This window comes from Pieris napi, chromosome 11 (assembly GCF_905475465.1).
Source record: "Pieris napi chromosome 11, ilPieNapi1.2, whole genome shotgun sequence".
NCBI lineage: Eukaryota > Metazoa > Arthropoda > Insecta > Lepidoptera > Pieridae > Pieris > Pieris napi.
In genome coordinates, this window is record NC_062244.1 from 1878105 (window position 1) to 1893262 (window position 15158).

Below are 15158 nucleotides of genomic sequence, written 5' to 3' on the forward strand. Positions count from 1 at the left end.
GGTAGTACACACTTCTTATTCCCGAAAAGCGGGACTAAGCGGGCGGGACATTTCATTTTGATTAAAAAATCGGGACGTCCCGATTTTGGCGGGCAACGCTGGCAACGCTGGTCTGGACGTACATAGTTGCTCTCCTCACACTTTTAAATCGATTTTCTATAATTGTTGTTGTATGTTTTTGCCTGTACCAATCGTGTTGTTCTTGTACCAATGTACCAGTGTGCCGAGCGTTGGCAAGCTTTTATAAACTCACTCAATTATAACAGATCCGCTCGATGAAAACTTCAAGGAAATCGCCGATCTAAATGAGCTTATGGTTGGAAAAGCGTGTAATCGGGGGCGGTATTGTTCTCCGACCCAGATGCACTCATGGGAACCCTTGAACCGCATCTCAGTAAGTGGGACGGTTTCACATTGTCAAGACAAATGTAATTGCGTGTACTGTAATACCAAACCTTTAACATACTGTTTACTTTAAAGAATTCTTTTAACCGTTTCAAAGGACATTATGGCACTAATTATCCTGAACAGTGTTGGCCTTGTCTTCAGCCACTCTCATCCCTGAGGTCGTAGGTTCGATCCCCGGCTGTGCACCAATGGACTTTCTATGTGCGCATTTAACATTCGCTCCAACGGTGAAGCCATCGTGAAGACACCGGCTTGCCTTAGATCCAAAACGTACACGGCGCGCCGTGTGTCAGACACAAGAGGTTCATCACCTACTTACTACTAAAAAAATTACCACGAAACATAATGATCGTGCTCACAGGCGGCGACCCCTGTTAGATTAAAAAAAAAAACAGAAATCTGAAGCCAAAACCCTAGGTTAAAGCGAATTTCATAGTTACATACATATTTACTATATTTATGAATCTATTTTCTTAAAATAAAACTATGACTATAGAATAAATATTAGGTACATATATGTTACCAAACTACCAAATTATGGTTGTAAACTGTGACGAATTATTAATAATTATAACGTAGAAACTCCAGTTCCAGCGTTTGATAATTTATTAAAACAATAGAATTACCTGTCCTTCATCTCAATAACAATTGTAATAATATGGTATTGTTATCATTAATAATACAATCACATAATTGGTTAATAAAAGCGTGGAAAATGAAAATTTTCCTTTGCCAAATAATTTCGTACTCTTGATATTCGTTCATGCGAAAGGCTAACCAGGGAAATAAAAAAGGGCACAGCTGGTAAGCTTAATGAAGTTGGTGGAGATGAGTTGGTTATCACTTTATTCAAAGTGATCTTTTGCCTCACGTTTCCCAAAAAAAAAACTGGAAGAAAAATACTTAAGATTGGGTGAGGTTCTTAAGAAATATAGCTAGTATTGTATAAAAGTATATGTGTATATTTTCGTTTAATTACAATGAATGAATAAGGATACGAGTTTTTGTTATTATTTGCCATAAAAATATATCAAATATATAGACATAGGCGGATACAAGGGAGGGCAACCGGGGCACCAGCCACAGCCCACAAAAAGCCAGGCCCCCCAATTGAGACTTCGGAAAAAAATGTTTCAAAATCCGACTAGTAAACCACTTCTTTTTTCGCTGTTTTACTTTTAGCTTTGTACAAACATGATTATATTGTTCTTGGTTTCACAATAAATTATTGATTGAAAAACTGAACTGATTTTTTTCCTTCATTTTATTTAGAAAATAATTTGGGGCCAGGAAGCTTCGCTCCTTTGTTGCCCTGAGGGCTCCAGACCTCTATCCTTTCTCTCTCTCCAGACGTCAATTTAATGAAGTATCCGCTTGAGGAGCACGACTGCTATAAAGCATTGGAGTTTTGTCTGTACTAATCATCTTCAGTAGTGTTCTTTATTACTAAAGGTTGTGGTGATTCGCTTCCTCCATTACCCCACGTCTTCGGCAAGCCTTAGCCGCCTGTGTACTATGTTCTGTTAGAACCTTAACGACGGTCCAGCGAGGGGATCGGCCTATCTCGTGCCTTCTGCTCTAACGGACACCTCAAACTTATATTATAAAGAATAAACTCGGAATGTATTGGTAAATTCCACTATCTTTCATAACTGAAATGATTATCACTGACTAACATAGGCTATACTTATTTTCTAAATATTTGAAAAACAAATGCCGTGCGTTGCCGGAACACGACGCTAGACAAATATATAAGAAATTCTCATATCCTTTGAAATTTAAAATAGAATTTCACCAATTACACATAAATAATCAAAAGACATAAATTACATTGCGCAAATGTATTTTATTTGCACAATTGCATCGTATTGATGACGAAACATTCTTTTGTTTCTGCTATTTACACAGACAGTTTAGCACAAACGTCAATGGAATTGTAAAATTTAGAACATATAATTATATTTATTTGCAGTAATTAAAAGCAATTGTTGGTCGATGTTCTTTTGTTTCTTTAAAATTTCCAAGCGGCAAAATTTCGACCAATTACTAAACTTAAAATAATTTAACTGTATAATCAAATAATAATATTAAAATAAAAATAATCTTTATTTATTTAATTTTTTTCGCACAAAAACTTAGTACATATCCAAGTGACAGTTATTAAACAATTATGAATATATCTAATCTGTAGTCTTTATTTCGTCCTATTTTAGTTAATATATTTTTTAAATGTAATTGTATTGTTTATTAAAACCTAAACATAACAGTATTTATAAATATCTTAACCAACGTAGTAATAATAAAAAAATTACAAAAAGAAAATTAAAACAGATTTTAAAGGTTCATCCCTGTAGCAGTGTACCTTTACCGCTGGCAGCATTTCCTCGCTGTATTGCGATACTTATTCGTTGAGCGAGGAAAGCCCCAGCTCTTGGGTCACCGGTATTATCTACCAGACGATAACTTAAATGTTTTATTTTAAATGCTATGTAGTTTTAAATGTTTATTACAATTAATATGAGACTTGTTGTATTTGCAAAAACTTAAATCAATTTCGTTTTCCAGGAGTTGGAGCAAGAGAAACATCTGTTGCGGCGTCGCCTGGACACGAATCAGGGGGAGTATGAGGCGAGGATACTAGAGCTGCAGAATGACATCAAGGAGCTGAGTGCCAAGATCGGCTCCAGGGATACATCTGTCAAACAGGTATTTTATTTTCTGGTAAACTAGAGATGTAACGTAAGAAAAAATCCGCGCGTTGTACGTGATTGGAAAAACGTGTCACGTGATAACGCACATTATACTAGAGATATTTTTTATAACAAACAAACGCAGGAGGGCAAACTCTCAATTCCAGAGGGCTCGCGTCCTTTTAAGGAGGACCCTAAGTAGAATTGGTTCGGAAATACGCTAGTAATAATACAAATACGGCAGTAATAATACAAATACGTAGAAATAAATACGCAAATACGTACATTTTGGAAGGATGGAAGTCGAGGTGATACGGGTGGATTTTCGAACTCTGTCTCGATGAAACTTAGCTAAGAAGCTACAGACACACGACATCCTCTTAACCAATCAACCGGAACGCCGCGCCGTCGTTTCGTCTTCTTTTCTTATTAAATAGCTAGACATTCTTTTGTGCCTTACACCTCGACAATTCCTGGGTCTAAGAGAGTTGCACGCTCAACCCAGTAACAAACACAGCCCGTAGGTAAGAATCTAAAACAAAAGACGTGCGATGGCGCGTTTCGCTTGAGTTCAGCTGGACAAATAAAAGCGAAATGCATCATATATAGTAATAGACACTAGAAGCTTTCTACCTACTAATTATAGTATCTTCGTCTATCACGAAGGTTAAGTGAATAACGACAGGTTAAACCTTTTTCTACGAAGTTAAGTCATCACTTGGATGTATTCAATCGTTTACCTATAATTCGGTATAGGCCTTCTTCGACTTTACCTAACGCAAATTTCAATTCGAATCTTTGCTCCTACAATTACAAATGTTGGTACCTGATAACTGGCACGATGCTTTTAAGTTATGATTCTATATTGTCTATGATAAAGAAAAAACTTTTGAGATTTGACATTGCCACATTCGAAATTTATCTCTATAAATATATAATTCTCGTGTCACAATGTTCGTTCCCATATTTCTCCGAAACGGCTCGACCGATTCTTACAGTAAGTAAGAGAATTGGCCATTATCTATATTTCAAGCTCCTAAGCGGTAAGGGGTGTTTTTTTATGATACAGCATACAAAAATACATACAACCCCTAATTTTCACCCCTTTACGATTAACCCCTATTTTTTTTATATTGCAGATAGTTATTTTTATTGAACTAAAACGATGTTTCTTAGAAATAATATACATGGCAAAACAACGTTTGTCGGGTCAGCTAGTTTATTTATAAAAGTTTGCCCATGCTTGGTACTCTGATACATTGGTACAAGAAAAATAGAATACAATATTAAATGTGACCTATAGCCTAAAACACACGAATAGATGAAGAAATTAAAAGACAGTCGATTTCAAAGTGTGTGCATTTATATCCAGAAATAAAAAGGTAAATTTGTCGAATCACTTCTCCACCTTAAAGCAATTCCAAATTTGTTCTATCGTTCTTTACGACTTGTATGTTTTCCCCAAATAATATTAATGCGATTGGCTTTAGACTCCTTAAAAATATATAAAAATTATAATATTACATGCATGATGTAAAAAATGTCTCAGTTCCCAATTACATTAGGTTAGGTAAGGTTTTTTTTATTCTAAACTAGCTGACCTGGCTAACTTCGTTCCGCCCTACAACCTTATAATATCGTTGTTACTTTAATTTTACTTATTTCAGGATTTCATTAATGCTAAGTATTACATTAATACAACTTTTTTGCAAATACAGAAATGTTTTATTGCTTGCCATTGCGAAAGAAGAATGGCAGTTTTACATATTAGGCATCTTCTCTCTAGCGTCAATATGGCGATACTGCATGTTAAGCACTTTCTGATATCCAACATCTTTTGATCAGGATCAAAGCATGGTTATGCATCTCCTCATTCACCTCAATATCGGAATTTCTTGAACTGACACGAATTCGACGTAAAATGATGCGTAGTTTCGTCAACAAATGTCACCACATGCCGTGTGCATTCGTAAAATTAATTAATTTATTTATTGTTATTCGATAACTTATCCGATATTTTATTACTTATTCTGCTATTCGGAGTGGAGAAAAATCCATCAAAAAAGACATAACTAACATCGGTCCAGCCGATCTCGAGTTATAAGTGTTGTAACAAACACGACTTTCTTTTATATATATAGATGGCGTTTGTGATCGGGTTAGATTAGGGTAAAGCCAAAAATTCCCCTTCTTGCAATCATTTCACAAATCATGATGCTTTAATTAATTTCCATGGGGTTTAAGAGCATACGCCACCACATTATTGCATGGTTCACCATTGCCATGTGATGAAAATATTCGATAAATTTACCATAAAAAGATTCACTTTTCCGACTTAACTTTTACCTCAAACGTAATAACAACAAACATATGTAGGTATAATTATATAGAAAAATACGTTAATTAATCTAACATGATTCATACAACTCATAAATTATTATTAGATAACGTTGTACGGAGAAATTTCTTATCTTGATATTTTCTTTTGTTATACGGGAAAAGCGTTTTATGATAATTAAAGAATAGATAACAAGCGTTGACTAGGTAGTGTATGTGGTATATCTTTTATATGTGTAATATAATCAGGTACATATCTGGGAAAGATTATAATTCAAAATTTCTTATTCAATGATAAGTTTCATTGTTTTAGCAAGTATTTGAGCCCCTGAACTAAGTCTAGGCACCTGAACTAAAAATGGAAAACTGAGACTTTACTAAGAAGACGATAAGACACAGTACACACCAGAAGTGAATGACTTAATGATAATGTTTGGGAAGGGAATGGAGGGTAGAGAGTGCTAGTGTAGTTTCTTATTGGCGCGCCACATTCAATCCTGAGGTAATGGGTTTCATTAACAGATACGGGTAGGGTCTTTCTATATGCAACGTTACTTGTAGAGTGAAGGAAAACTTCCAGAAGAACCAATCGTGGTCATGTAGGCGTTTGTCAGGCACGGAAGGCTGTTCACCTATTTGCCAATTAAACAAATCGCGAAACAGGTACAAAAATCTAAGGCTGATTTTGTAGCGGTGTGTGTGGGTGTGTCAAAAGTGACAATATTGAAATAATGTTATAATTAAATTGATAATTTAGTTATATACCCGTTACCATGTTTGCTGTAATAAATCTTCGAGATAGTTGTAGATGATAACATTTTATAATAACTTTATTAGCGATCATAACAATCGAATATAATGTATTTACAATTTTCTTAACCTACATAGTAATAATTAAAATAATTAAAAATGTTTATACATTTTTAATTATTTTAAAATAATTTTTTAAAGAAAATTAAAACAAATTAAAAAAGTTTGGTCCCTGAGTGTACCTTTAACGCTGGCAGCATTTCCTCGCTGTATTGCGGTACTAAATATTTTTAATAATATTTAATTAATTAGTATTGAATAATTTTTATTTATTTGTTTCCTTTTGTAAATTTTTGAACCTTTTTGTAGTTAAATGTATTATGTATTCTATCTCTGGCTATATTTTCAGTGTAACTGTTTGATATTATATATAACTAGCTGACCGGGCAAACGTCGTTTTGCCATGTATATCATTTATAAAAAAATAAGGGTTGATCGTAGAGGGGTGAAAGTTAGGGGTTTTATGTATTTTCTAATGCTGTATCATAAAAAAATAAAACCAAAAAATATTTAGGGGTGGACTACCCTTAACATTAGGTTGATGAAAAATATAATATGTTGTCCGATTCTCAGACATACCCAATATGCACACAAAATTTCATGAGAATCGGTCGAGCCGTTTCGTTTTAACCACAAACACCGCGACACGAGAATTTTAAATATTTATGTTAGCTGTAGGATTACAAAATAAATAAATATTATTGAATTATTTTATAATTAATTTTAAAACTCCAATTTACTATATTACATTATCTTCTTATTTTAATATTCTCATTCCAATATTTCGTTAGCATTCAAATTATACTTTTGTAAGATTAACGAAACCCTTTTTTACCCAATAGCGGAAGTATTCAATGATTTCACAGAAGTCAATGGCGTAAAAAATCCTACTCACGTCAATAAAAGAAAATTCAAATAACCTAAAACAATACTTCTAAAGTCGGTAGTTTTGTTACCACGTTTCCTGCCACGCACGAACTCTAGAATTAATTACAATCTAATTAACTGGTAGCCATTACTTCCGGAACTATTTTGAACAGTAATAGGCAAGAACGATATTAGGAATCCTGGGAAAATGTACAACCAAACGACTGACTCCGTTCGATTGTGATTGATCATCAGCATCTCATAGGATAGAATACGAAATTCCGCCCGTCTACCACCAACTCGACGGTGGTTCCACAACTGCCCTGCGATTCTGTAACTCACTTTTCAAGGTGGGAGCTTGTAGTTTATTGTTTATCAGAATGCCAAATCATAAAATGACTGCTTCACGACTGATTTAAGAGCGACCGCCGATGCAAAAACCGCTGTGTGAGTTCGAAAAGTGAGTTACAGAATCACAGGGCTGAGCGTTTATTAAGAGAGTTATTGCCGCGCACCTCCACTGTGCACCATCTGCCCACTGAAGTATTTCCGAACCAATTATGATTAAGAACGTTCTCAAATAGGTTTAATTTACGCGTGGTTAATGTTAGAGTACCCAAGTATAGTAAAACGTTTCGTGACCACCTAGTGACTCTTTATACTTAAAAGTTACCATTATGTGGTGTAAATTACTGGAAAGTCGAAAATAATATTGTTAATATATAATAACGCGTAATTCCATCCCCGCATCGTAACGTTTTATAAAAGGCCCCCCCCCCCCCAAAATTCGTTACGTAATACTTGAACGATCTCGATTCTCTTCTTCTCCTGCTTTGAATATCGTTAATCCGACATCTTAGACCCTCTGTATACATGAATCGTCTCACCTAACAATTTTAAATAATGTCGTAAAACTTCGTGCTTAGAACCTTTTTACCCAATCATCAATTAAACCACGCTACCATTGACCTTATCCATTGTTAGCAAAAACTTTGGTAACGATGGAGACGGGCCTCGGTGACCATTCGAGCCAAGGTCTTCATGAAGATGCAATCAAATTAAGAGACAATATCACCCAGTAATTATAGGATTTTTGACGAGATTTTTAGTATTGACTTATAATTCAAATAAATTCCCATGAGAATTTAAGTGCGTGCTCCTATTGCACCATGCCTCCTGCTAATAGAGGACAAATCTTTGTTTTTTTTTATTAATTATTAATTACTTAAGATGTCATGTGGAACATGTTAGGGAAAAATGATGAGAGTAAATTTTTTCTATTGTTAGTGTCGTTTTTTCTACAAACGTAGAATGAGGCGAAAGATAAAATTTTTGAAAAGATTTTTATCTTGTTACGCCAAAGAACTTCTAACGCGTGTACATAAGTACACACACGTTTATGCAACAATAAAACGCAAACGGCTCATCTGATGTTAAGTGATACAGCCTCCATGGAAATGGGCATTGGTCGAGCCTAAAAGCCTTTTATTGTTTAGGCACTATCTTCAAAATTATTTTTAAAATAAAGATAACACCGGCTAATCTTTTGAACCTATAACTTTATATTATTGGTTTATCGTTATACCGTATACGGCTTCTAAATTCTCATGGCAAATACGCTAAAGTGTGACGTGAATTATGAGCGATCACGTGTGCGTATGCTTTTTGGAAATTATTTAATTGCGAGCATATATCACAATGATTCCGGCCGCTATAGATATATAGCAGTGTTGGCCTAGTGGCTCTAATCCCTGAGGTCGTAGATTGGATCCCCGGCAGTGCACCAATAAACTTTCTGTCTATGTGCGCATTTAAAATTCGCAGAAAACATCGTGAGGAAACCGGCTTGCCTTAGACCGAAAGAGTCGAGGGCGTGTGTAGTATAGGATCACATACTTGCCTATCAGATCGATAAATGATCATGTCACAGATTGCTAGATAGCGCCATTGATTTTTCTTAAAGATATATATAGAACATCTCGACCTTACTGGAGCAAGTGTTTAGACTGGCCACGAATCCTCTCTTTAGGTGGGAAGAACGGTACGCCATCCTCCACAAATGTAATAGACACAAGTATGTGTATACAATTCCAGATTTTACAGGGCCAGAGATGTAAATTCGCAATTTTACCTTTTTTGGTCTCAAAATCATCATGTTATCTCTTCAATTTACACAGATAAAAGAGAAAAAAAGGCTTTCAAATAAAGCTTTAAAGCTACTTACGTCGTATATTTAAGTTAATCACGTAAGTATTTAAGCAAGACTGATCCGCTTACCGAATTAACGATACAATGAAACGCGATACGTGATGTAGGCTCTATCTGGCTTCTTAAGGTTCAAGGGTAAAGTTTTTGTAAGACGCCTCATAAGTATTTTATCCTATTTTCGCTAGCTTACATATTTTATGATTATTAAACGTACTTGGTCCACAATAAATAATTTGATTGCTTTGAAAATGCATAAAATTTTTCGCTCTTTTTTGTCCTAACTTTGTGACTGACTGTTTTTCATTGTAACTTCTCCTAACGGGGCATGGAAAAGATTTCGGCGTCTGATTAATTTAGTATAAACTGCCAGTGAGTCTTCTGTCACTGATATATCGCTCTTAGTAGACCCTTGCGATGATTTATTAAGTATAGATTTGATTTTCTATAGTTTGTGTAAAGAGTGGCGGAGAGTTTATTGCCAGTTCTTCTCTTCCGTTCAACGCCCTTGATTTGAGAACTGGCATTAAATGTAAAATTAGAACCAAATATATTTCTTTTACTTATATGAAGAAATGATTTTTGAGTTTTGTTTCAAGTATGTTTTTTTTTGTATGTGTCACCGGAATATAACAAAATCCGTTCGTTCTAAGGATTCTAAATGAGAGATCAATTGTATTATTTTACGCCCACATTTTCGCAAATTATAAAATAAATTTGCGGATTTTGTTATCTTCCGGTGTCATATGTATTGTTTTGTATGTGATGTAAATGTAAATAGTTACTGCATTTGAGTTATCTATAAAGGTAGCTTATTTTTAAATAGATAATGATTGATCGAAAGTTCTGGTCCCACAGACAAGCCGACCAATCACAATTGAACTGCGCCATCGATTCGTCTTTTGTTTTACATTGTAATATCAGGTTCTTTATTCAAATATGACATACAATCGTTACTTTTCTATAATATTACTAGCTGACCCGGCCATGTATGTTGCCATGTATATTATTTCTAGGAAACATTTTTTGGTTCATTTAAAATAACTATCTACAATAGTAATAAAAAAAGTTGATCGTAGAGGGATGAATATTAGGGGTTGTATGTATTTTTGTAAGCTGTATCATAAAAAAAAAAACAAAAAACGATTCAAAAAAATAATTTTGGGGTGGACACCCTATCACTTAGGGGTTTGAAAGATAGTAGCCGATTCTCAGACTTACTGAATATGCATAAAAATGTCATAAAAATCGGTCGAGCCGTTTCGGAGGAGTATGGGAACGAAAATTGTAACACGAGAATTTAATATATTATTAGACTAAAACCATATAAATTTTACGTTTTGTAATAATCGTGTCTCTAGAATCTAGAATGAGTATCGATTATACCCGATACGTACGTCAATTCGTTGCCTTGACGTCGTTCAAACAAACTTTCATTAATTTCTGTACCTGACCTTTCCAAGGACAGCCGCGCCTGGACACTTCGCCTAATTAATTACTAAAACCTTTTAAACGGTCATTATTTTAATAGACGAACTATACTCGGTATATTGTACTGTGTTTGTTCAGTTTGTCGCCTCGTTAACTTCGAGACTGGAACATTTCTAATTTGTTTTTATTACTTTTTAAAACAAAAGAAAAAAAAAGAAGTCTATCGTACCGAAACAATTATTGTTTCGAATCTAGGTCACCCTTAGATAGATAGGTAAATTTTGTATAGCCCATGTAATTGATTATATATAAATATATCTTAGCGGATGTTGTCTTGTACACACATCTTACATATAAAACATGAAAATCATCCTGGACTCCAGTTGAACACACAAAAATTCATTAAAATCTATCCAACCGTTTAGGAGAACATTAATATATGTCCCAGCTGTTTATTTGCTGTATAGATAAATAACCTAGATACCGACTGCAGCGCCATCTGCCAATTGTTTTTGCGTAAAGTGATTTTTATTTTTATTTAATTGTAAGGAACTGTAATCATTACAGGATTCGCATAGGCTAAAACACGAAAAAAATTATAATTACGAGACATTTTATTAGCAGTGAATACTTTTACCTTTTTAATAAGGTTCCAAACATATAATCAGTCATACATACATTGTGTCCTTCTTATAATCCGGTTTCGTAATTTCCTCCAAACGCAGAGAGGAAACACAGAGAAGAATTTTATATTTAACTAGCTGGCCTGGCGAACATCGTACCGCCTAACAGTCGATTCTTTATTTTTTTTTAATACTTATTCTGCTCTTCGGGACACCGGTCTAGCTAAGATAAAAAAAAGAAAGTTGATAAGACAACAAATACATTATGTCAAAAAATAAAAATTTACCTTCCCGGAACCCCTCCACTAACACTTGAACTTTATGATATGGTATTAAAGTTCAAATTGACTTTTAAGTATTATTACGAATATTTTGTATGGGTATATAAAAAAGTGTTGTTTTTAGACTTTTTCACCCAATTTTTTTAATTTTTCTCTCCGTAAGAACCATCCTCGTACTTCAAAGAATATTATAAAAAAAGAATTGGCCAAATCGGTCAAGCCGTTTTCATGTTATGTCGTGACAACGGAAAACGGGTTTCATTTTTATATATATTAGATTTACATGTCAGAAATAAAAAAAATGAAACATATGACATCAAAAATATTTCTTTAAAAATTAAATTGCCTTAGTCATAGCTAAATTCACATTATTATTGTCACCACTCTTCCATTGTACTGTTTTCCATTAAAATTTGGAAAACACCATAAAAGTTGTGGTTTGCCGACGCCATATTGACAGTTTTTGTTTCGTTTCGAGTTTGAGAGGGCAGAAAGTGGAACTAAATTTAAATGAACAGTCTAGGCAAGTAATGAATCATCAATCCAAGTCTATAGCCTAGCTGTTTGATCAACTGGCTGAATATATTTCAGGCCGCTAGTTAAACGGCGCTGTTTAGTTAGTTAATTGAACGGCTTATTAGTCTAATAGGCTGCGACATATATTATACTTAATATACACAACTTATTACATTAAACAAATTAAGTAAAACACAAAAAATTTTGCTTTTTACGCCATTCACTATTGCAACAGACTTTGTCACGTCCTTCCGAAGTCATAAAAAGTAGCACGATTTTCTCCAATCTTAACCGTGAGTACATATAATAAGGTTCTGTTTGCTAAAGCAAGATCCAATTAAGAGATTACGCGGATTAACCACGGCCGTTCAGCTCGAGAATAAGACGTATTTTGATGTCGACTCTTTGGGTCTAAGGCAAGACGTTTTCCTCTCGATGTTTTCCTTCACCGCAAAGAAAGTCCATTGGTGGCCGAGGCTCGAACATGCGACCTCAGGGATGAGAGTCGCACGCTGAACCCACTAGGCTAACAATGCTCTTAAATATATCGAATTCTTTTTCAAAAATTCCAATTATTTATTCTATAAATTAATGGCCCAAAAACCATGGGCAAATTTTTATATCTATTTTCTTGATAGCTTTTTATTGGCCGATTACAATGAGCTTTGTATGCGATTGCTCCTTGCGATGTTTCCTTTAGTATCTAATATATAAAATTCTCGTGTCGCGGTGTTTGTGGTTAAATTCCTCCGAAACGGCTCGACCGATTCTCATGAAATTGTGTGCATATTGGGTATGTCTGAGAATCGGACAACATTTATTTTTCATCCCCCTAAATGTTAAGGGTACTCCACCCCTATTTTTTTTTTAATTTCAGGTAAAAAAAATATTCTTTACGATACAGCATTAAAAATACATACAACCCCTAATTTATACCCCTCTACGATCAACCCCTATTTTTTATTATAAATTATATACATGGCAAAACGACGTGCCGGATCAGCTAGTATATGTATATTAATTGCGTTAAGAATTTGGTGTCAGTATGACTAGAAACCTAGAGTAGAATATCTTTATAAATGATAGTATCTCTCTCTGATTTGATATCGCATACGTCAAGATCGTGAGTACGTACTTTCTGCATAACACACAGGCACAGAGACTTCGTTGGAAGAATGTTTTTCTATTTACCAGTCGTCCCTAAGTTTGTTAGCATTTAAGAGAAAACGAAAGCTGGAATACTTGTAAGACGGGATCCTAAAGGTCAAATGTCAAAGGTCAATGGAGGCTTTGGTCCCTGAGAATATTTCCTACAGTTTATTAAAACGAGCAATTTTTAAAATATTTTTTATTAATAACTAAAGTACTCTTTCGTCACGTTTTAACAAATTGTGTTTACACTGTAATGAAAAGAGACAAAACGACGCAATAAAACTGACTTATTTCTTATGAAAATGTTAGTATGTCACAAATAAGTGTAGTAATCATATCTGTAGTCTGATTTTACATGTTAAATTTACCTGTGACCATGACAAATTTAACGACATATTATATAAAACTTTTGAAATATGGAATGTTTTTCACACACAAATATACAAGTATTTATAATATTCTTAACCTACTTAGTAATCTTAATATATATAAATTACGTGTCACGTTGTTTGTCCGCTATGGACTCCTAAATTACTGAACCGATTTCAATCAAATTTGCACACCATGTGCAGTTACAGCTTACATCCCAATTTCACATCACAAGTCACAATTCTAACAGATGGCACTGTATTGAAAGTACCAACGTTTCACATAAGCTACAATTTAATGGCATTACCACCAAAAAAGACATGGTGGTCCCCATGACTATTGACTGGTGTTCTCCTACCGTTTCCCTTGAATAGTTCACTACTATGTAATATAACAAAAACCTTAGCCACAGCAACGCTTGGCCGGTCTGCTAGTAATAATATAAAAATTTAATTTAAACAAAAACACTTATTTAGTTGGAAGATACGATATAGAACGATTACTAGGAAAAATATATCTACGGAAACGGAAACCCAACAAATTAGCTGTCAATTGTCTTCGATAAGATCATGTTTTTCCAATCACTTAAGTTCTTACGATTGTTGATAAAAATGTTTTCTTTTATCGACTATATAATAAACATGTTTTCTAAGAAAATTTATTTCATTTAAAGTGAATTTTTAAAGAATTCCTTTATATATTTAAATGGGAAAAGTTAAGCTAAACTTAAGTATAACTTAGACATCTTAAAAAAACCTTAGAACCAAAAAGTCGTCGGCGTGTGATAGACACAGACGGCTGATGCTTTGCCTATTAGAAAAAACAAATTATCACGATACAGATATTTAAATCTGAGGCCCAGACCTAAAAGTTTGTAGCGTCATGTATAAAAAGTGGAGTTACAATTATACCATCAAGTCCTGCCTTAACATTTTATCATGCCGTGGTTACGGAATCAACTAAGAGACAGTTAAAAATATTAATAATGAGGCTTTTTATCTCCTCTCCTGTTTGACACAAACACAAAGATGAAAGAGATTGCTCAAAAGATAGAAGAAGAAGCTACATTTCTCTTCTAAATACACTAGTCATACCTACCTTTATAGTTAACACTATTTAATTTTTCAGCGAGATGAAGAAAAGGCGAACTTGATCGCTGAACTCACAGCTCAAAACTCGCGGCTCACAGCTCAGCTGAAGGAGTCTTCGGCGACGGAAGCTCAGTTGCTGGCTCAACTCGACGGCCTCAAAGACCAGTGCTCCATACGGATGACCAGTTTAAAGGTAGGTTCAGTGTAATTGAGTAATAATAAGCAAATATAAATGATCTTTTTTTCACTCTTGTGCATCTTTTATTTATTCTTTATATGGATAAACTATCACTTTGTAAACACACTAACACTCCACCCACTCACTCATTCACTCACTCATTCACTCACTCATTCACTCACTCACTCTGGGTTCTGCGA

At 34.4% G+C, this 15158-nt stretch overlaps 1 protein-coding gene across 1 annotated transcript in view; it reads left to right on the forward strand.

Annotated features, from left to right (window-relative positions):
* Nucleotides 1-15158, forward strand: part of LOC125053594 (bicaudal D-related protein homolog) — a 100379-nt gene that overhangs the window by 59851 nt on the left and 25370 nt on the right. The window contains exons 2-3 of the mRNA XM_047655013.1: nt 2974-3114; nt 14818-14973. Coding sequence (XP_047510969.1) covers nt 2974-3114; nt 14818-14973 — 297 coding nt within the window. The remainder of the gene's footprint in view (nt 1-2973; nt 3115-14817; nt 14974-15158) is intronic.